At 42.3% G+C, this 19,641-nt stretch overlaps 6 protein-coding genes across 6 annotated transcripts; 3 read left to right on the plus strand and 3 right to left on the minus strand.

The window, feature by feature from the left end:
* The first annotated feature begins 1,923 nt into the window (after nt 1-1,923).
* On the plus strand, nt 1,924-5,298 carry BDB00DRAFT_936020 (uncharacterized protein). The gene is made up of 9 exons (XM_053129214.1): nt 1,924-2,481; nt 2,584-2,939; nt 3,021-3,189; nt 3,274-3,386; nt 3,457-3,498; nt 3,556-3,702; nt 3,789-4,358; nt 4,431-4,598; nt 4,683-5,298. Exons 1-9 carry the CDS (start codon nt 1,971-1,973, stop codon nt 5,232-5,234), a joined length of 2,628 nt encoding a protein of 875 aa, XP_052984267.1. The 5' UTR covers nt 1,924-1,970; the 3' UTR covers nt 5,235-5,298.
* A 3,294-nt stretch (nt 5,299-8,592) lies between these two features.
* Nucleotides 8,593-9,958, plus strand: BDB00DRAFT_784485 (uncharacterized protein; the record flags this gene model as incomplete). The annotated part of the gene is made up of 5 exons (XM_053120465.1): nt 8,593-8,717; nt 8,801-8,964; nt 9,042-9,266; nt 9,338-9,657; nt 9,737-9,958. 5 exons carry the CDS (start codon nt 8,593-8,595, stop codon nt 9,956-9,958), a joined length of 1,056 nt encoding a protein of 351 aa, XP_052984268.1.
* Nucleotides 9,959-10,607: 649 nt separating this feature from the next.
* BDB00DRAFT_755662 (uncharacterized protein) lies at nt 10,608-11,410 on the plus strand (the record flags this gene model as incomplete). Its single annotated transcript, XM_053118847.1, has 3 exons — nt 10,608-11,012; nt 11,114-11,216; nt 11,304-11,410. The coding sequence occupies 3 exons, from the start codon at nt 10,608-10,610 to the stop codon at nt 11,408-11,410; spliced, it is 615 nt and encodes a 204-aa protein (XP_052984269.1).
* An 855-nt stretch (nt 11,411-12,265) lies between these two features.
* Nucleotides 12,266-13,697, minus strand: BDB00DRAFT_803007 (etoposide-induced protein 2.4-domain-containing protein). Its single transcript, XM_053121986.1, has 6 exons — nt 13,521-13,697; nt 13,290-13,419; nt 12,901-13,181; nt 12,736-12,818; nt 12,560-12,636; nt 12,266-12,500 (listed from the first exon to the last, which is right to left on the minus strand). Exons 1-6 carry the CDS (start codon nt 13,622-13,624, stop codon nt 12,273-12,275), a joined length of 903 nt encoding a protein of 300 aa, XP_052984270.1. The 5' UTR covers nt 13,625-13,697; the 3' UTR covers nt 12,266-12,272.
* Nucleotides 13,698-13,866: 169 nt separating this feature from the next.
* BDB00DRAFT_803009 (uncharacterized protein) lies at nt 13,867-15,262 on the minus strand. Its single transcript, XM_053121987.1, has 3 exons — nt 14,301-15,262; nt 14,056-14,206; nt 13,867-13,992 (listed from the first exon to the last, which is right to left on the minus strand). The coding sequence occupies exons 1-3, from the start codon at nt 15,201-15,203 to the stop codon at nt 13,874-13,876; spliced, it is 1,173 nt and encodes a 390-aa protein (XP_052984271.1). The 5' UTR covers nt 15,204-15,262; the 3' UTR covers nt 13,867-13,873.
* A 2,200-nt stretch (nt 15,263-17,462) lies between these two features.
* BDB00DRAFT_925667 (uncharacterized protein) lies at nt 17,463-19,469 on the minus strand. The gene is made up of 8 exons (XM_053128812.1): nt 19,238-19,469; nt 19,012-19,101; nt 18,773-18,940; nt 18,540-18,704; nt 18,302-18,466; nt 18,066-18,230; nt 17,828-17,992; nt 17,463-17,754 (listed from the first exon to the last, which is right to left on the minus strand). The coding sequence occupies exons 1-8, from the start codon at nt 19,323-19,325 to the stop codon at nt 17,531-17,533; spliced, it is 1,230 nt and encodes a 409-aa protein (XP_052984272.1). The 5' UTR covers nt 19,326-19,469; the 3' UTR covers nt 17,463-17,530.
* Between the last annotated feature and the right edge of the window lie 172 nt (nt 19,470-19,641).

A 19,641-nucleotide genomic window follows, 5' to 3' on the forward strand; every position in this document is an offset into this window, starting at 1 on the left:
CCGGAAACACGTCGCACTTCTAAGATTGATGTGTGTGTTTTGTTACGCTGTGGTAAAGAAAAGGAAACAAAGGACATTACGCGTGTTGCGGTCTGAAGAATGTGACTCATCGCCGTGCGATTGTAGCCTTCTTTGTTTTTGTAGCGATTGTAGCCTTCTACTGTGAATTAGAATACTTAGTGAGCTGACTTTCAATCTATATTCATTTTTTTATAATGATTGATCTTTCAAAAATGTTGTTCAGAGTAGCGTGGTGTGCTTAATTTGGACGCAACGTTCAACTTCTTTATTGGTACCAACATGTCGCAGTATATATGGAAGTTCCTGGTTTAGTTCTTTCCTGTCCTCCACAAAAAGGAAGGCTGTTAGTATGGCTAACATGTACAGACGCAGTAACAGATTCGTTATAAAAAAGTCCTTCCCACCCATTAGATTACTTTCTTCTGCGAACATCGTATGAAGGAAATGTTTTCGACTAGAAAAATAATTGGATTAGCTTTCTGAAAGGCTTTATTCAGGGATTTGAAATTTCTTGATCCACGAGCCTGGCTTTTCGCTCGTATACAGAATACAGTCGATTGTGCAGTCGAGGTAAGCTTAGTATTTTTGCTAAGCATCCTTTTGATTCTTCAGTAAAGTGCAATATCCGGCTGGTAATTAGTAAGAAGAGTTTATTTTATGAGAATGTCACAAGGTAAGCACTGGGCAAGAAGAACAAGAAATGTGTGATATCCGCATCTGACACATCGTCACAAACTAGATTACTTTTATTCGATTGAAACTTCTTTAATGAGACCTTGAAGACGCCTTCTTTATTAAGCTACTGAAAATGACGACAAGTGCAGACGACAGAAGTATACGGATCGATCATATTTAATTTTTGGCTGGCATTAATTAATGTAGTAAAGCTGCGTACGGGAGTTATACTTTACAAATGCGTCTACTAAATTAAAGCGCATCAAGCTATGCTCCTGATACTGTGGAGCATAATAGCTGAGATGATAGCAATTCGCAAAAAAAAAAAAAATGACGTAATGAATGGACGTCTGTTGCTGGGATGATATTATCTAAATTAACAATAAGCACTTCTTTGTTGTTTTATAAAACTAACGGCACGAAGATACACCGACGCTTAAAAGGAATAGTACTTGTTTATTAAGGCTCATCACCAGCAAACATCCTCTTTCCAAAAACAAATGCTTCGTCTTCGTCGGCTCAATCTTAATTCTTGTGCATATTCCCGCAGTCAGAAGATGCGCCACTCATCAAGGTATGAGCGATCAGCTTAGCGAGTTCCTATACAGATCCTTGCAAGTTTAATAAGCTGAAAAAAAGGAGGTTGTCAAACACGAAAAATGCTAATCAATTTCAGGATTGACGTACGACGCGGGTGCAAATTTTAATTTATTTTCATTAACAGCAGTAGTAGCAGTCGTAGCAGTAGGTGTGGCGGCAATATCGGCAAAGGATCACCCACCAGCCACCACTTAATAATAAAATAATAATGATGACGTTAGTTTTAGCCATTTCACGTGTTTGCCCCGTTTGGGTCGTTGTAACACAAGAGCCTGCTCGCGAAAACACTCTTCCACGACCTTTCTTCATTTTGAGCTGTATTGCCACTAGATTTAAGTGTTTCAAGGGAAACATTTTATCGCTAGTGGTGAAGAGACTAAAAAATATTTTTTCTTGGCAATAATACTGCTAGTAAAAATTATCATAATCATCATCAGCGGCACCTTCATGAACTAAGAATAAGAAGAGGGCACCAGAAAGGCCCAACGAAGGCGTTTTCCACAAGAGGCAATATGGCTTCTGCCGTGAGTTCAAAACAAGCGTAGCCAAACCGGGAAACGATTGTCGGTCGTCCAAGTTGCTCACTCCTCCCATTTCACTCTAACAACAATAGCGCTTTTCATCTCCCTTCTCTCTCTTTCTCTCTTACTTTTTCCTTTTCGTTTTTGCTCAGAATGTCGAGTGTTCCACCATCACCAACCGTGGTCATGGGCGACGAACGCGGCAACAATCCATATCAGCACCAGGGTGCTTATGCCATCCGACCACGACAACCATCACTACAGCAGCAACATCCGCAACCACAGCCTCCGTCACCTGTCCCTATCACCATACCCGAAAACATCAAGAAAAGCTACATGCGACAGCAGCTGCCTGTCCGCAAACAGAGTCTAGCTGCAGCCGCAACAGCAGCCAAGGCCGTGAACGCGTTCTATACACACAGCAAAACAACCAGACATCCCAGTAACGCTAGCGACGAGTCAAACAACGATCCCACCACGCCACCGCCCATGTACTCCCCGCCATCCTTTTTTGCAGGCAAAAATAACAAGCGAAGAGACGAAAAGCACGTTTCGTTTGGTCCGGCGCCAATAGTAGTGCATTCATCAAGTGAATCCTTGCCACCTTTCTCTGAGGAAGAAGAGGAAGAAGTTGACGATGAGCTCGTGTTACACGCTAAAGCAGGTAAGGTTCTAATTTCTTACGCTCATTTTGTCATTTCACACACACACACAAGTTTTATTAAAATTTGAATAATTCTCTGTCTTTTCCTTATTTCTGATACAGATACCTCAGGCTATGATGGCCTTCATAATGCCGACGAGGACGACGATGACGATGAGGACAACGAGGAAGAGGAAGAGGAAACAGAAGCGCTGGTCGCTCAACAACTCGACCCACCTCAACAGCAACATCAACTGGCTGTGGTTTCACCTATGGCCTACGACACCGAAGATCAACAAAACGCCTTCTTTTCGCACTATGTCCAGCCGGGCAGCAAGGGTAGACGAGGCAACCACAGTAACAACAACACAGCGCTACTTTCATACGTCGCCTTGGAGATGTACAAACGAATAGTACCGGACGATGTCCTCAGAGACGGAGTTGAATACCACTATCTCTTTACGGGAAAAGAAGCTGTGGTACTGATTTAATGCCCTCTCTCGCTTTGGCGTTGCACAACGTATAAAAAAACCTAATTTCCAAGTCATGTTATTGTATAGGACCAAATTGTAGACATCTCTCAAGGAGCTGATCGGAACCGTGCATTGATGATCGGCCGTACGCTTGAATCGTTGGATGTGTTTCACGGAATTGACGGTGAACGACGATTTATGGATGCGTCCAGTGAGCTGTATCGGTTCACTGCCTTTACGATTGACCGTGCCAAAGGTAAAATAGAAAGGCTGAATTCAAGGATTTACCAAATAGCTGGTGCGTATCTGGAAATTTTATTAAAAAGGATTTGAAATTTAGATGGTAGCACCAACTTGGCCACAGGCGTCTTTACTCCACAGACGCCGTGCTACTCTCCTACATGCACCACTGACCGACCTTGTTACTCAAACTGCTGTCCCAAAGTGAAGAGGGTAAAGCACTTCTTATCTTGTACAAGCGGAGGGATTGCTTAGCTCACACATGCAATTTATCTTTTACTAGAGGATCAAACGAACACGGAGTCAGTATGCTCGCCCCGACAAGGTAGATTAATGGAAAAATAGAGAGAGACTTTTCTTGTATAGCTCACACAGACAATAGAGAACTTCACGTGCATTATGGGTCCACTCGGTACCAAAGGCGGTAATTGCGGCCACACCTCCCGAGGAACAAAAGCGTCAAGAGTGTATATACGAGCTGATCTACACCGAAGAAGAATTTGCCCGTGACCTCGAATATATAAACAACGTATGCACAGTGATCGTTTTTTAGAAACAGTGGCAAAAAATCAATCCATTTGACTTACGTATGACGACGGTCATTGTTCTTTATAGCACTGGATCAAACCGCTGTCAGCCAGCGACATTATTTCAGGATCAGATAAACGCAACCAGCTCGTGCAACAAATATTCTGGAACATTGCAGAAATTGAAAAGGTCAGCGCCGCCCTGTCATCCGCCCTGGTCCAACGACGAAAAGAGCAAGAAGTGATTGACATGATTGGCGACGTCATGATGGCCTTTGTCTATCAATTCGAGCCCTACGTCGCCTACGGCTCCCACCAAGTCATTGGCAAACATCACTTTGAGCTCGAGAAACGACGCAACCCGAAATTCGCCCAGTTTGTAAGGACCACCGAACGTAAGAAGGAGTCTCGTCGTCTGGAGCTGAACGGATACCTGACCAAGCCCACGACACGACTGGGGCGTTACAACTTGTTGTTGCGCGAAATTTTGAAACGGACCCCGCAGGGCAATCCAGATCGTGAAATTATACCTCAGGCCACGGATGCGATTGCTAAACTTTTGGAACGTGTGAATGAGGAGACGGGTCGTATTGAGCAACTCTTTACGCTTCAGCAGATTGAGGAACGAATGGCATTTAAGTCGACCAGCATTTATGTGGTAAGTACTGAGATAATCATTCAAGGAAAGTGGTGCGGGGTCTCGGTAGCTAACGGACCGAACCGGATGCAGGATCTGAAATTGCGGGACGCTGAACGGGAATTGGTCATGCAAGGCAAATTGAAGCGGAAGGGACACGGCTCGTCGGAGGACCTGCAGGTGTTTTTGTTTGATCATTACCTTGTTTTTGGCAAGATCAAGAACCACAATCATGTCGAGCACTTTAAGATCTCAAGAAAGGTATGTAAAAGCAGAAAGTCCTGGACGTGCAAACAAAAATTATAAACAGAAGTGGACTGAACACATCTTTGTACTATATCTTAGCCCATTCCACTAGATGTACTTTCCTTATCCATCGTCGATATCCCCTCCAATGGCAAAAGCCGACCAACCACGCCATCTTCTCTCACTACGCCATCACCGAGCATCAACTCCAATAGCTGCAGCAGCAACAGCAGTAACAGTATCGCTTCACCAAGACCATCCACATCATCCGAAACGTCAACGCCGTTGTCATTGAAACCCGTTCTCTCTTCCTCGTCTTCTTCCTCAACCGCTTCTAACAACGGTGTTGTCGGAATCATATTCTATCACCACGGCCGCAATGGGTCACCGCCCATGACCTTGTACACCAATTCGATGGCAACGCGGGACCTGTGGGTCGAAAAGATCCTTACACAAAAGGAAAAACTGATGCAAAAGCAACAGGAAGCAGTTATGCCTCTTACCAAACAGGCGTCAAATAGCAGCAGCAGCAGCAGTACTACTACTGGCAGTAGTGGTAATAGTAGTACCAATAATACCAATACCACATCTACGACTACCACTACCACCACGATTACCCCTGCCCCTACACTAGTAATTAACACAACCTAATTGAAAAACAAAAGAAAATAAATTATAATGCAATTTGCGGCATTTTCAGGTCGTTGTACTACCGGTTGTCAAGAAAACTTGCCATATACGAACACAAATGACGACGACCCGCACACACGGAAAAACATTCTTAATTGGAGTTTTCCTTTGGTGAACTATAATGAACCAGAGTGTTGTTGTAAATTTTATATAGATGACAAGAGAGATGCATACAAAGATAATAAATCAAGAGAGAGAGAAATCATAAAAATGCTGGGAATAATCTTTTTTTTTCTAAACAAAATGATGGGAAGACGATGCAGGGTTGTTACAAAAAAGAGTAATAGTGGTAGTAGTTTTTGGGGTATATGACGACGAGGTTAACAAGAAGAGAAGAATGAATGGAGTGCATAGTATGTAGTAAGAGTACACAGTGACGTGGAGTAGTAAGGAGGGTATGATGATGATGTTGATGATAATGTTATGATGATGATAGTGCTTCTAGTTGTTCCTGCTCAAGTAGAGCCATAAGAACAATGACAGCTGATCAATGTCTGGCATCCGGGCAGTGGTCTTCATGAGAGAACCTTGTGATGTCCACACCGCACTTTGGACAGAAATCAAAGTGCTCGTTATCATGAGTATGGCACACCAATGGCTGGAAGAAAAAGCCGATGTTATTGTTGCCAGTTGCCTTGATGATGTTCTTGTTTATGTTGTTCATCGTAAAGTTGGTTCTTAGAAAAGTTTGCAGTATGAGTCTTATATTAGAGAGAGAGAGAGAAAAAAAAGTAGAATTCAAAAAGAGGACAAAGAAAGCTTCTCGCTGCCCTCTCCGCGCTTTGTTTATATAGCCAAGAGAAGTACCGGAAATGGGAGAACCAGCGTTTAAATTTCCCGCTAATAACGCGTTGCACACGCATACACAGCACGACAAATCTAAAAAGACTATCGGCGACGATTGCCCGACGGATGCCAATTTAGCAAACAAACAAAGAAAGAAGCATCTTTAATACTTTAATCACGGGCGAGCGATATACAAAAGGCACCTCCTTAATCATCATAGCACCCTCCTTTTTCGCTTAAAGCCGAAAGTATGGATCTGGTGTGAAGGTGATGACACGGATGAATGAGATACAAGGTTTTAAGCTTTTTTCTTGTGTATTACTATGGGTAAACCCCACCTTCCCCCCCTTTGTTTCGTCCACCCGTAGGAAAGAGGGTGCTTAGAGATGGGGGGCATATGCAATTTGTCAAACTGTGGCACAAAAATGGCTTGAAAGGTTAATTGAGCGCCACATCCGGTTTGATTGGTCCAGTCATTATTGGGCTTCTATGAGCTGGTAACAAACCAGCCCTATACAAACGTTTCCATGTGTTCAGATATGCCGGTTTATTGGAGCGTGTAACCATGAACAAATACGATATGACGAAAATGACTGTATTACCATCCTAAACTATACCTTTCTCACTCAAGGCAGGAGTGGACCACCGAAGGGATTATATTTTAGTGTTAGATCAATCCTCCTTGTCGGCTGCTACAAATGTGTCACTAAGCCTTGTTTGATGGGATGAAAATAAAAAAAGCGAAAGTGCATGCCCTTTTTCTTGCAATCCACCCTTTCTTTCTACATGAACTCCGGCAATTCAGAGAGCTATTATTACGGAAAATGACATTTGGATTTGGTGAGACTGAAGGATACACAGGGCTAAATAAACCCATTATTAGTGCATATATACTTTGATAGTAAACCACGCGATATCTTTGACAATTTAGCTATCATTTAATACCACTATGCATCCGCGCGCGCTGCTGCTTTTATTGCTCGGTAACTATATAATGCGTTTTATTGTATGACACACGCGCGCGGAATAACTTTCACTGGCGGAGAGAAGAAGTGATCGAGAAATGATCGGAGAACATACTCCGTCATAGCGTGGTTTCTGCTAATTACCAAAGGGTGGCGCATGCTTTCCTTTTGGAGCATACATGCACTGAATCAAGCGGAACCCACTCTACTGACTGCAGTGACGGAATATATAGTCAAGAAGAGAGAAAAAGCCAATGATAAAGTCAGAGACCCTAATGCAATTTGTATATGTCCATAAATTTGGTTTCGACGACATTTGGTGGAATACTTAGCGGCTGCTCCTAGATAGTTACCAGCTACCATGCCGGCCGGTTAAAGTCGCGGGTAATTTCGCATTTAACCGGTCAATGAAGTATGTCACGGTTATAATGGACGAGTCTCCACTCAATTATGCCTGAATAAAGAAATGATGCGTTCTTTGTCGTGAGCTGCTGCTACTGTTTTCTATTCTCCTACAGTACATAACTTTTCTTATGTTTTCTGGTGCTACAAAGAGATGATATGAGAAACGTTCATATGTAATATTGGAGCATAATCTCAGCTAATATGTATTATACCCGAGCTGCTTTTGTATACATCAAGTAGCAGTAGGTATGTCTGGACATCAGTTTATTTGAATCGAACCTATACCTCGTTGATTACACTTCTTTTTATCACTAATCGTATCGTTTCCAGTGCCATCAATGTGGGCACTTACATACATACGACTCTGGTATACCGTGGTTCCCCTTTCAATTTCAACCTCAAAGGGGGTCTATGAAGTGCTGAAACTACCGAGGGTTGATACAAAACGAGGGTGATTCAATCAGTGTTATATGCTTAAAGGGGGGTATAGAAAAAAGTTCAAAATAACTGAGGGTTTATCTTATCGAGAGTGAAATTCAACGGGGAATCACTGTGATATCGCTTTAATGATATATTCAAGGATCTACCGTCACAATCAATACGGATCTGCTGTTGTTATTTATGTCCATCATCTCGGACGGGTCGCTCGACATGTCCGATATGCGTACCATAGGTTATAGAACACTGCAATATTCACACAGCAGCTAGTAGGATCTCATCGATGCTTTTGCGGCCATCGCTAGCTTTACACATTTGTCGATCAAGAACAATGTCTTAAGAAGGAGAGCAGAGCAAATTGATAGCAAGGAGAGAATAATGCTCGAGAAACTGATTGATAAGTGGCACGGCCATCGGCTTATCTGTATCAGCATCCAACCTCGAGGCTTTTCTTCAGTTGTCGTTGCATATACAAAAATACAGACATCCGCATAACGAATAGCTATTTTTCAATCAAATGCTTGTAATGTTTCTAGGAAACTAATCAATACCGTCCATTCAAATGTCTATAAAGGATAAGCTGTAGTCACACCAAAAATGCGGTTTTATGTACCGATTTGATGGGCTCGGTGCTAACGACGCGAAGAACCGCATTTCTGTTCTGTGCCCTTTTTTTTCTTCCGCAGACGCGCAACGCGACGTATTTTCTAAAATCACCCACAACCATGTCCACTTCTGAAAGTAATTCCACACAAAAGGCTCAAACACTTTATGAAGAAGGCACTCGTGCACTCTCTTTGAAGGATTACGAAACTAGTGTCGACAAACTCGGCAAAGCATGTCAGTTGTTGTAAGTGCAATGGATTCATTCCTTGCTTTTTTTCGAGAACGATCGCACGATCTTACTTATATTCTATCTGTAATGGTTAAAAGAGACTCGGCTCACGGTGAGTTGGCTCCTGCAAGCGGCGATGCTTACTTTGCTTATGGTCGAGCTTTGTTGCAAAGTGCCATTCAACAAAACACAGTACTGGGTGAATCGGGTCAGGACAACAAGGTTGACGTTGTCCCTCCTACAGCTCAAGAAGAAAATGCTGGTATGATACGAAATAGTACATTGTAATTTCGATAGTAAACGGGTAGTGACTCTGTTACGCTCTCTATCTCAATGTAGCTATTAAGAGTGGCAAGTTCCATTTTGAGGATGATGAAGTTCCCGAAGGAGATAATGATGACGAGGACGAAGAAGGCGAAGAAAACCGACAAGACGATGACTTTGAGACTGCATGGGATATTTTGGATATTGCGCGCGTCATCTACGAAAAATCTAAAGACAAAGAAACGCGACTTAAACTGTCGGATGTGCACTTGTGTCTTGGTGATGTCTCGATCGAAACAGGTAAAAGGAATCTAGGGGAAGCAAAGCAAAAGAAAAGAGAAAACTGAATTGTTTGCACCAACAAACGTTAGAGAAATTCGACAGTGCTTTGCCAGACTACCAAAAGGCACTGGATATCAAAAAGGAATATCTGGCAGAAGATGATCGCCAGTTGGCTGAAGCACATTACAAGTACGCATTGGCATTGGAGTTTTCGACAACGGAAGCAGACAAAGCTGGATCACAAATCAAGGCCGCCGTTGACGTTTTCAAGAAGCGTATCACTACACTAGAAGAAAAGGAACAAGGCAAAGGCAAAGGAAAGGCGTCTGCTGCAAATGCTGGAGATGCCACTATTGACAATAAGGAAATTCGTGAGATTGAAGGGTTAATTCAAGACCTGGAAGAAAAGGTAAATGACTCACTGATTGTTTTGATAGCTTATAAGAAAATGCTGCATGTCTGCTGAAGACTTCTGATTTATTTATTAGCTCGAGGAGTTGACCAACCGACAAAAAACAGAAAAGGAGGCTGAGGCACTGCTAAAGAGTTTCTTGGGTGCTCCATCGGCAAACAATAATGGTGGACAGCAGGCAGCGGCAGCATCTCTGGAAAATGTTACGGTGAACGATTTATCCACTATGATCAAGCGTAAAAAGCGTGCAAACGAAGATGAAAAGGCCGATGAAAGCGATAGAAAGCATAAGCGATAAATGATTCTGTATTCTCATCATGTAATTTTCCCCTGGTATATGTGCTCGCTCTTGTATTGTGGGCCTAAAACATAGAACGTCTTCTTATGCATTTATGGTTGCACAACAATGGGTATATAATCGGTCAAGCTCAAACTGATGATTTTCCAAGCTCTTCGCTGGCAGGGTTCTATAGAATCACTCACCCCGTTGAATGTATGACAAGTGAATTACATTGGTAGTGCCAGTGGGATGACGACATAGATTACGGCTCTATTGCCAAGGAGTATCAATTTCTGTATGCATATATAATGCTTACTTATAAAGGACAGCAACGACGATTCATTAGTAATCAGTTACAAATCTGCGCTTGTTCTCAAATATTTGCTATCTTATATTCAAGAAACAGTAAATGATAATGATAAACTGCTTGAAAGTCTATAAAGTGCTCGAGCACAACAGAAATGATCTGGCGAGGGATACATGTTCGATGGGATTATGTTATGCTAGATCTTTGGCTATAGTCATGGCGTTGCATGTTTGTCATCAAGAAAAAAGATCCGCAACTATTTAGCGTGATTTTCCCCGACCGACCGATGTCCCGACGAACCCTTTCTCTCTCTCTCCAGCACCTTCTCTCGCGCTTCCTTACCAAAAGAATAACTCGAAAATGTCTAACGAGCTTAATCCCGATCGCCCTCTTATTGTTGGCCCCGAGAAACCAGAAAGCCCTTATCCTCATTCCGTCGCTGGCAAGGTTGTTAGTGGGTTCGGTAGAGGTTCCAAAGAGTTGGGCATTCCTACTGGTAGGTTCTTAATAAGCGTTTGCCCACCCCCGCAGCTTTTGACATTAGGTTTAAACCCTCTATTTTTTTACCCACGTACACACACACTAAAAACAAATGTGACAATTATAGCCAATTTGTCAGAGGAAGCACTTGAAGCAATGTGTACAGAGTTTACCACGGGTGTTTATTATGGTTGGGTACAAATTGCTGAGAAAGGATCTGAAGTATACCCCATGGTGATGAGCTTGGGTTGGAACCCTTACTACAAGAACGAAAAGCGATCGGCTGTATGTATTACCCTGAATGCTATGCGACAACCACGACAACGACACTTGACTCTTTTATGCAGTATGGCTGACAACGGATTTGATATCATTGGATTATGTAGGAGGTACACATCATTCACGAATTCAAAGATGACTTTTATGGAATTGATATCCGCGTAATTGTGCTCGGATACGTCCGACCAGAACAAAACTATCCATCACTAGGTAATATACGTTTGCTTCTATGTCACCACATAATATTAAGAAAGTATATGACTAAATTTAAGCTTTTTTTGCGGAATCGATTCATAGATGCCCTAATTCGAGATATCCGGACTGATGTTGAGGTGGCCAAGACATCTCTTCAACGTCCAGCTTACCTAGATTTCAAGCAACACGAACTTTTTACGAAGCAGTAGATATGTTGGAAGAAAAGGGACGGGGCACAATATTTTTTATATATATAGATTGTACATAATATGATTAAATTATGTTCCGTTGTTTATACGTGAGGCTCGAAAAAAAGGCTTTGTAAAACAGTAAGTTTAGGCTTGGAAAAGAGTTTAAGTGTGGGATTGTTTTAATTCGTTCAACAGTAGGAGAATTGCGGTAGAGTAGGACTACATTACAACTATTAGCGCTTTACCGGGTTATACTGGCAGGGTTTATTGAAAGAAAAGCTGGGTTGAAATGGAATTATTAGTTGTAGCATTGGTGGATCAACTTTAATAATGGGGGTAGTGAGACTTCCTTATACAAGTCGAAAGTACTATGTAGTTCCTATTTTGACAAACACATAAGCTGATGGTTGACACGATTGTCTAACTACAGTACAGCGTAAGCCATGTTCATAGTAAGATGGTGGCTTCGCTATTGGTAAACACACATCGGTCATTTTATAAGATATCAAAAAGCATACCTGAATCTGCAAACACACGTATTAATGTATGACTCTACAGTAAACTCTCGTTAAGGTCACATCGATGGCTATGATTCATGTATTGGATACTGTAGACTCAATTGTATCGTGGAACTAAGCTATGACAGTTAAGTCAGATGAACAGCAAGAACCAGGAACCACCGCGTAGCACGTTACTCAAAAAGAAAAATAAAGACTGAGGATGAATAAGTGGAGCAAGACGATGGTGAGGGCGAGGAGAAGGAGGAGCCGATATAGTGAGTGCGTTCGTTTTGTGGTCTTTTAGCGTATTTCTGTATGAATGCTCAGCAAATGGATCGTTTCAACAACATTTAAAAATAAACAAGCATTATATAGACACTTTATTCCATTTTTGTCATTTTCTGCTTTTCCGAGACAATTGAATCGGCATGTACACCGCCCACCATCTTTGCCAAAAAAATAACCAAATCATTCATTTTACGAACGCCGAAAAATAATGGGATCTTGTTGGGAGCAGACAATTCAGGATGAACGGTTTTGCCGGATGCCAAAGGCTGACCGTAAGGAGTGGCTGGCTTGGGTGTTGCCATGGTAGCCATGATCACATACTGTAAAAAATTAGTTAGTTAAGAGTCAAATAAGTCTCATAGTGCGAAGAAACACATACGCTCGGGTACAAGATGGCAAACACAGCACCGGAGTGTAAGGTTGACAGGAAGAACGTCAACACAGTGATTGGCGTGCCTATTTTTCGTTGTTATCTTTTACGTGCATAAAATATAAAACTAACCGAGATTCCTGTTCTTGAACAACAGCGCATATTCATCCTTTCTCTTCTCTTACCGAAACCCAAAAAGTAAGCCCAGTGTTCCTCCATAAACGTCATGCGTTGTTCCAATGTCCATCCCATGTACAGCCACTTGTATCTGGAAATAATAAAAGAGCAAGGGTCGTTAAAGACTGGGCCATGACGTACTTTCTGGAAGAGGACGCGTTAAAGAAACTTACTCAAAGCAGTAATAAGACATGATGGCACAGTTCATAAGAAATGCAAGCAAAGTACCGACATGCGGGATCATACTGCGCAAGAGACCAGCAAAGACGCCACAGTTCATATAGAAAATAACAGTGTAGATCATGGATGCCATGCTTTGTACGATGTTTGTAGAACCAGGCGTTGTGCGTGGATTGTTCTTGGCTTGGAGTTGGAAAGCCTTTTCAGCTATAGGTGTAAAAAACTTGCCGTTTATGCCAAGTGTTCCAAAATACAGTGGAAATCCTGTGATAGTCTGTTGTTGTTGAAAAAGAAGTTGTATCAGTTTATACCGCCCATCATCTTAGTTAGCTTGCCAACTCGGTGTACGCCATAAAAAATCATTACTGCTTTTTTTTCTTACCGCATAAGAGCAGCCGAATATACGATGTTCTGGTGCATTGTAGAAGATTTCTAGGAACAGGACGCCACCTAAAAATATAATGCCGTTTATGAATAAGGCTTTAAACATTGACTTTTGAACGGTCGAAGACCTATGTAATGTAGTAATACGAGTATTATTTAAATGTCAAAAAAAAATACCCTGACCTATATACCACGCAAACAAGTGAAGTATGCTGGCGAGTCAACTTACGAGTAAAAGAGAATAAAGGTCTTTGGCCAGTTGAACGCTTGCTCGGCGCCATTGAGAAAGTAATTCCAATGCTGAGAGAGTGGAGATTGCGTAGATGTGGCCATTGCTTTCTGGATATCAAGACTTGAAAGGCGCGTGGGCTGGACTGAATTCTTCACGACCGGGAGAGAGGGAGAGCGGCGTCGGGGTTGCTGCATGATTCGGGAGTCGTGCATATTTGTATCGTGCCCATCATCATCCCCTTGCGCGTTTCAATGGAACTCTGTACTTAGCGATCATGTATATTGCCGAGTAGCAAGGATTAAATGTAAGTAATGATTATGCTGTTTATTGATATATACAGGGGTTACAAACTAATGGTATTGTGCGTATTGATTGTAGTTGCTGTACTGGTAATGACCGTGAGCATCGGCGGTTTGGTTGCTGTGAGTTACTGAAACGTAATACCGGTTTATATATTGCTGCGCTTCCTCTGTGAATGGCATATGTAAGAATGAGTTAGAGGCCGTAACTCAAGCGGTAGAGAAACACTTACCTAGATTCTGATTAAGCATTTTCGCTTGCTTTCGCGCCCTGGTTAGTTCTTCTTCCATTTTCTTTGTCTCCTCTTCTGCCGCTGCTAGTTCTGTTTTCATAATGACGTGTTCCATGCTAATTTTACTATGCTCCAATTCGAGACTTGCATACTAAACAAAATCCAAATGTGCAATAAGAGCAAATGAGCCAACGCATAGTAGCCAGTTTCATCCAAAGTTTCTACACTACGCTAAGAATGCTAACCTTCCTTCCGAGATCTGAGATTTCATCTCGCATAACTTGGACTTCTCGTTGTTTCACAATCAGTTCCTGTTCTTGGTTTTGTCGAAGACCATCCGCTTGTGCCTTTTGAACATTAAATGAGATTTTCAGCTCGTCAAGTGCTTTACATAACTCTTGATTTTCGGACTTCAAAGCTGCTGCAGTACCGGCGCTTCCATTGCTTTGTTGCAGCTGTTGTCTCATTGTGTTATTCTCTTCTGTCGCGTGGTGTAGGTGATTTTTCAAACCCTCAACCTCCCGCATTAGTGAAACGTTACTATTCAAGCACCCTGTCAACCTTTGCTCAGCCGCCGACAGCTGCGATCGAGTTTCGGCGAGGTCCGATTGAGTTTTTTCGTTTTTGTGCTGCTGTGTCTTGAGCTGACGCTCAATGTCTTCGATATCGATAGGGGGGGACCCTTCCTGAGTAGCAGTAGTAGTACGCACCGATTCCAACATCGGGGTGGCGGTGCTCTTTGACAGGTTAACGGCCTTCATGACCAGTTCATAAAGTCGGAGAAAATCTTTGTTCGGACCGTTGTTGTTGCTGTCCTTGTCAGAACCTGTGCTCATGGCTCGTTGCGATTGTTCTTTTGCTTGTAGTTCCAACAATGCTGAATTTTCAGCCTGTAAAAGTTTGACCTGGTATTGGAGCTCCTCATTTTGAATAGTTTTCTGAGCAATGACTTTTCGACCCTTGGTAATAAGGCGTTGAAAGGCGTCGCGTTGGTCGTTTATGACACAGTGGCAGTCGTCCAGGGCATGGGTGACTTGGTCGAGTGTAAGTGAGTCGCTATTGCTGCTTCTACTACTGCTGGTTTGGCGTTGAAATTGATCATATGGAGCAAGGGGAGCACTGGTGGTGTTTGCAAAGCCGTTAAACATCTTTTTGACAGTTTGACGCGGAAGAAGTAAGAGAGGAGTGTCGTCAAAGAAAAAAGGGCGCTGCGTTTTTTTTTAAAACGCGTTACTCGATTACAGGTTATGTACCCTCAAGTGAATTCATTGTTTATGCTTTGTTGATGGACCCGCATATTGCATCAATAGGTGTAATAGTATGTTATTTTGCTTCCTACTGTGGAGGCTTTTGATCGGGAGTACATACTATCCTTACGAAATCCAGACTGCATGATGATTTAATGACCAACGAAGAACAGTGTTTGCTAGGTGATAGACCATAGCGCGAATCAATCATTGTGTTTTTCTAGTTGATTGACAATGTATAAAGTGAATGGATCACAAATTGAGGCCACATAGAATGGCACGGTCCACTGCAAATTGAAGGCTTGTGTCTGTCGTTTTTCTGTGTCGATCGGTTGCCTTTCTTGAACGGTGGTACAAGGTACAAAATCGGATTTGCGGAAGCGACATTTTGAAGCGACATGAAGCTTTTTACAGCTCGTAGGAACATTGACCGTCGACCAACATGGGATATTCGTCTACCGATGCCTGTAAATCAAAGGTAGTCAAAAGGAATGTTTCGAATATTGATCCCTTTGGAACACACATGCAATATGTCTAATTGTAGTTCAAGTGAAAAAGAAAGCGAGCTCGTCGTCCTCTGTCCACTGCAATAGGTCAGGGAAATGCTTACTATGCACTATACTTGGAAAATCTTTAGCTGGTCCATAGAGTACCTTCAGGCGCTATTCATAACCCATCACTCTTCCGGATCCTACACAACGAAGATGCAAATGTTTCCTCCTAAAGTGTTGCGTCATGCTTTCAAGCTGTGTGACGTGAACTCTTGAGACGAGCTGTGGATACGATGTGATATCCTATGCTGGTCAGCAGACCAGACTATATGAGTTTCCGACGAATTACCACAAAAAAGACCATTTTATTATTTTAATAATAAAGATACTGTGTAACAAATATTTCTTATAAAGTACCATAAAAATTGTGGCGAGGCAAAAAAAAAGACCCCACACAATGATATTGTATATCAGCATGGGTGTCGCAACGAGAACTCACGTCTTCCTTTTATAGTTAACCTACTTTTCGGTACGCGCGTTCTTACCAAGATTTTAAAGTATGCAAGCAAGGAACCCTTTGTTTGTTCTCTCGTACCAAATTTAACTGAATTCACTTTCTTCTTCCACAAAGAACTCCCGGAACAGGTTCGAGGTAAGAGTTACTTGGATGAGGGGCGCCTCTTTGCGATTGTCAGTATATGATTCTAGCTTTGCCTTAGTAGCCGCATGGACACGTTCGCGACAGTACGGCTGTGGGGGCGGGGGAAGAGGTGGCGACGGAGCGGATGAGAAAGCGGCAGCAGGTGGTTGCTGTTGTTCTTGGTGAATAGAAGATGACGCTGCAACTTCATTTGTTTTCGTACGCTTTGGCAATGACTGCTGCGGCATCGACCCTAGTAATGGCCGCAAAGCGAAAGCTGTTGTTAGTACGCATGCATCTGTATAGCAGTTAAGAGAGTTAAGAGACACTTTATTGCCTAGTACTACCTGTGTTTAATTGTTCAGTTTCGCCACTGTCATTCTCGCGAGGACGCTTTCTGACCAGTGGCAGAGATGCTGATGCTAATGCTTGTTCGTTTAGCGTTCCTCGCATACTTGGTTGATTTCCCGAGGTATCGACTGTAGTAGGGCGCGTTTCTCGTGACGCTGATAATGAATCGATGGAAGAAGTGCCTGTGGCAATACACTCTATATCAGAATGAGCATTACATAACAACTGTTCTTTATCGACCCTAATGAACCCCTTCCAGACTAACGTTCAGAAGCGTTTTCAGCGCGCTCCTCGGTCACCACAGGTGCACCCGTTGTTTCTTCAGCTGCTAGTTGTGGTCCACCAAGTTGGCTCGAAGAAAACGTCGATGATTTTCCTGTTTTCAATCGTTTAGAACTTTTTTCTTCTAATGAAGACGCTGAGGATTCCGAGAAGATATGCAACAAATGTTAGTATGTGTTTAGAACGAGAAAAGTGATCACATTTGCTGCAGTGACATACATGTGCTTTGGTTTTGCGAGTGGCCCGTGTTGGCGCCACTGTCATTAACATTGAATGTATGTTCCAGAAGTTCGGGCTGACGACCGCGCTTCCGGCCTAAATAATACGATGTTATTGTTATTGTCTCTGTTGTTGGTTCTTCTTGCTCTCGAGCCTCTGAAGCAATAGTAGTAGTAGTAGTAGTAGTAGTAGCAGGAGCAACTTCAACCGGAAGCGAGGACGACGGGTTGTCTATTATATCATTACTAATATAAGCATCGTAGTCTGTTTATATGATACCTTTTTGTTCGATTAACAGCTTTACCTTGAATCTTATTCGATGTGGTGGGTTCAACTTTGGCAGTGGAATCAATATTCAGTTGCTCAGTTCTTTCTGGCATAAGACAATCAATGTCTTCTCGAGCCTTTGAAGCAATAGTAGTAGTAGTAGCAGGAGCAACTTCAACCGGAAGCGAGGACGACGGGTTGTCTATTATATCATTACTAATATAAGCATCGTAGTCTGTTTATATGATACCTTTTTGTTCGATTAACAGCTTTACCTTGAATCTTATTCGATGTGGTGGGTTCAACTTTGGCAGTGGAATCAATATTCAGTTGCTCAGTTCTTTCTGGCATAAGACAATCAATGTCTTCTCGAGCCTTTGAAGCAATAGTAGTAGTAGTAGCAGGAGCAACTTCAACCGGAAGCGAGGACGACGGGTTGTCTATTATATCATTACTAATATAAGCATCGTAGTCTGTTTATATGATACCTTTTTGTTCGATTAACAGCTTTACCTTGAATCTTATTCGATGTGGTGGGTTCAACTTTGGCAGTGGAATCAATATTCAGTTGCTCAGTTCTTTCTGGCATAAGACAATCAATGTCTTCTCGAGCCTTTGAAGCAATAGTAGTAGTAGTAGCAGGAGCAACTTCAACCGGAAGAGAGAACGACGGTTTGTCTATTATTATATCATTACTAATATAAGCATCGTAGTCTGTTTATACCTTTTTGTTCGATTAACAGCTTTACCTTGAATCTTATTCGATGTGGTGGGTTCAACTTTGGCAGTGGAATCAATATTCAGTTGCTCAGTTCTTTCTGGCATAAGACAATCAATGTCTTCTCGAGCCTTTGAAGCAATAGTAGTAGTAGTAGCAGGAGCAACTTCAACCGGAAGCGAGGACGACGGGTTGTCTATTATATCATTACTAATATAAGCATCGTAGTCTGTTTATATGATACCTTTTTGTTCGATTAACAGCTTTACCTTGAATCTTATTCGATGTGGTGGGTTCAACTTTGGCAGTGGAATCAATATTCAGTTGCTCAGTTCTTTCTGGCATAAGACAATCAATGTCTTCTCGAGCCTTTGAAGCAATAGTAGTAGTAGTAGCAGGAGCAACTTCAACCGGAAGCGAGGACGACGGGTTGTCTATTATATCATTACTAATATGATCATCGTAGTCTGTTTATACCTTTTTGTTCGATTAACAGCTTTACCTTGAATCTTATTCGATGTGGTGGGTTCAACTTTGGCAGTGGAATCAATATTCAGTTGCTCAGTTCTTTCTGGCATAAGACAATCAATGTCTTCTCGAGCCTTTGAAGCAATAGTAGTAGTAGTAGTAGCAGGAGCAACTTCAACCGGAAGCGAGGACGACGGTTTGTCTATTATTATATCATTACTAATATAAGCATCGTAGTCTGTGTATACCTTTTTGTTCGATTAACAGCTTTACCTTGAATCTTATTCGATGTGGTGGGTTCAACTTTGGCAGTGGAATCAATATTCAGTTGCTCAGTTCTTTCTGGCATAAGACATTCAATGTCTTGTAAGATTGATGCGAAAAATGGGTTTGTAAAAGACGAATGAATATAAATGTCAACGGTCGTCGCACTGCCCAGTTGCGATTGCGTGCATGTACTTTGGGTAATTAAAGAACTTATGGTTGACAATTATTATACCTGTGTCCCTCAACGCGTCGGGAGGTGTGTCGTTTCCAAACACGTTAAGTCCAAGTGCCTTTAAAGTGAGTTGTATTATATTCGACATTGTAGCTTTGTCGGTTGGAGAATGGAAGAAGAGTGACAGCTCAAAGGTTGTTTGACACGAGCGAAGATAAAAGGGCGATGGGTCTTCAAGTTGCTGCGCACCACATGACAACACATGAAAAATACATGCTGTACGAGGAACTAGAACAAAATGCCTGGACTGCGAAAAAACCATGCGTTTGATTATGTAGATCGGCAGGATGGTGGCCTTGTTAGGGTTAGATCCTTACAAGGTGCAATGTCGCTGCCCTGACTTCATCCGACGAGGCTCAACATGCGAATACATGTATTTGTTTAACAGGGTAGAAGATGTTTCC

This window comes from Zychaea mexicana (assembly GCF_025766255.1).
Source record: "Zychaea mexicana strain RSA 1403 chromosome Unknown BDB00scaffold_7, whole genome shotgun sequence".
Taxonomy (NCBI): Eukaryota; Fungi; Mucoromycota; class Mucoromycetes; order Mucorales; family Lichtheimiaceae; genus Zychaea; species Zychaea mexicana.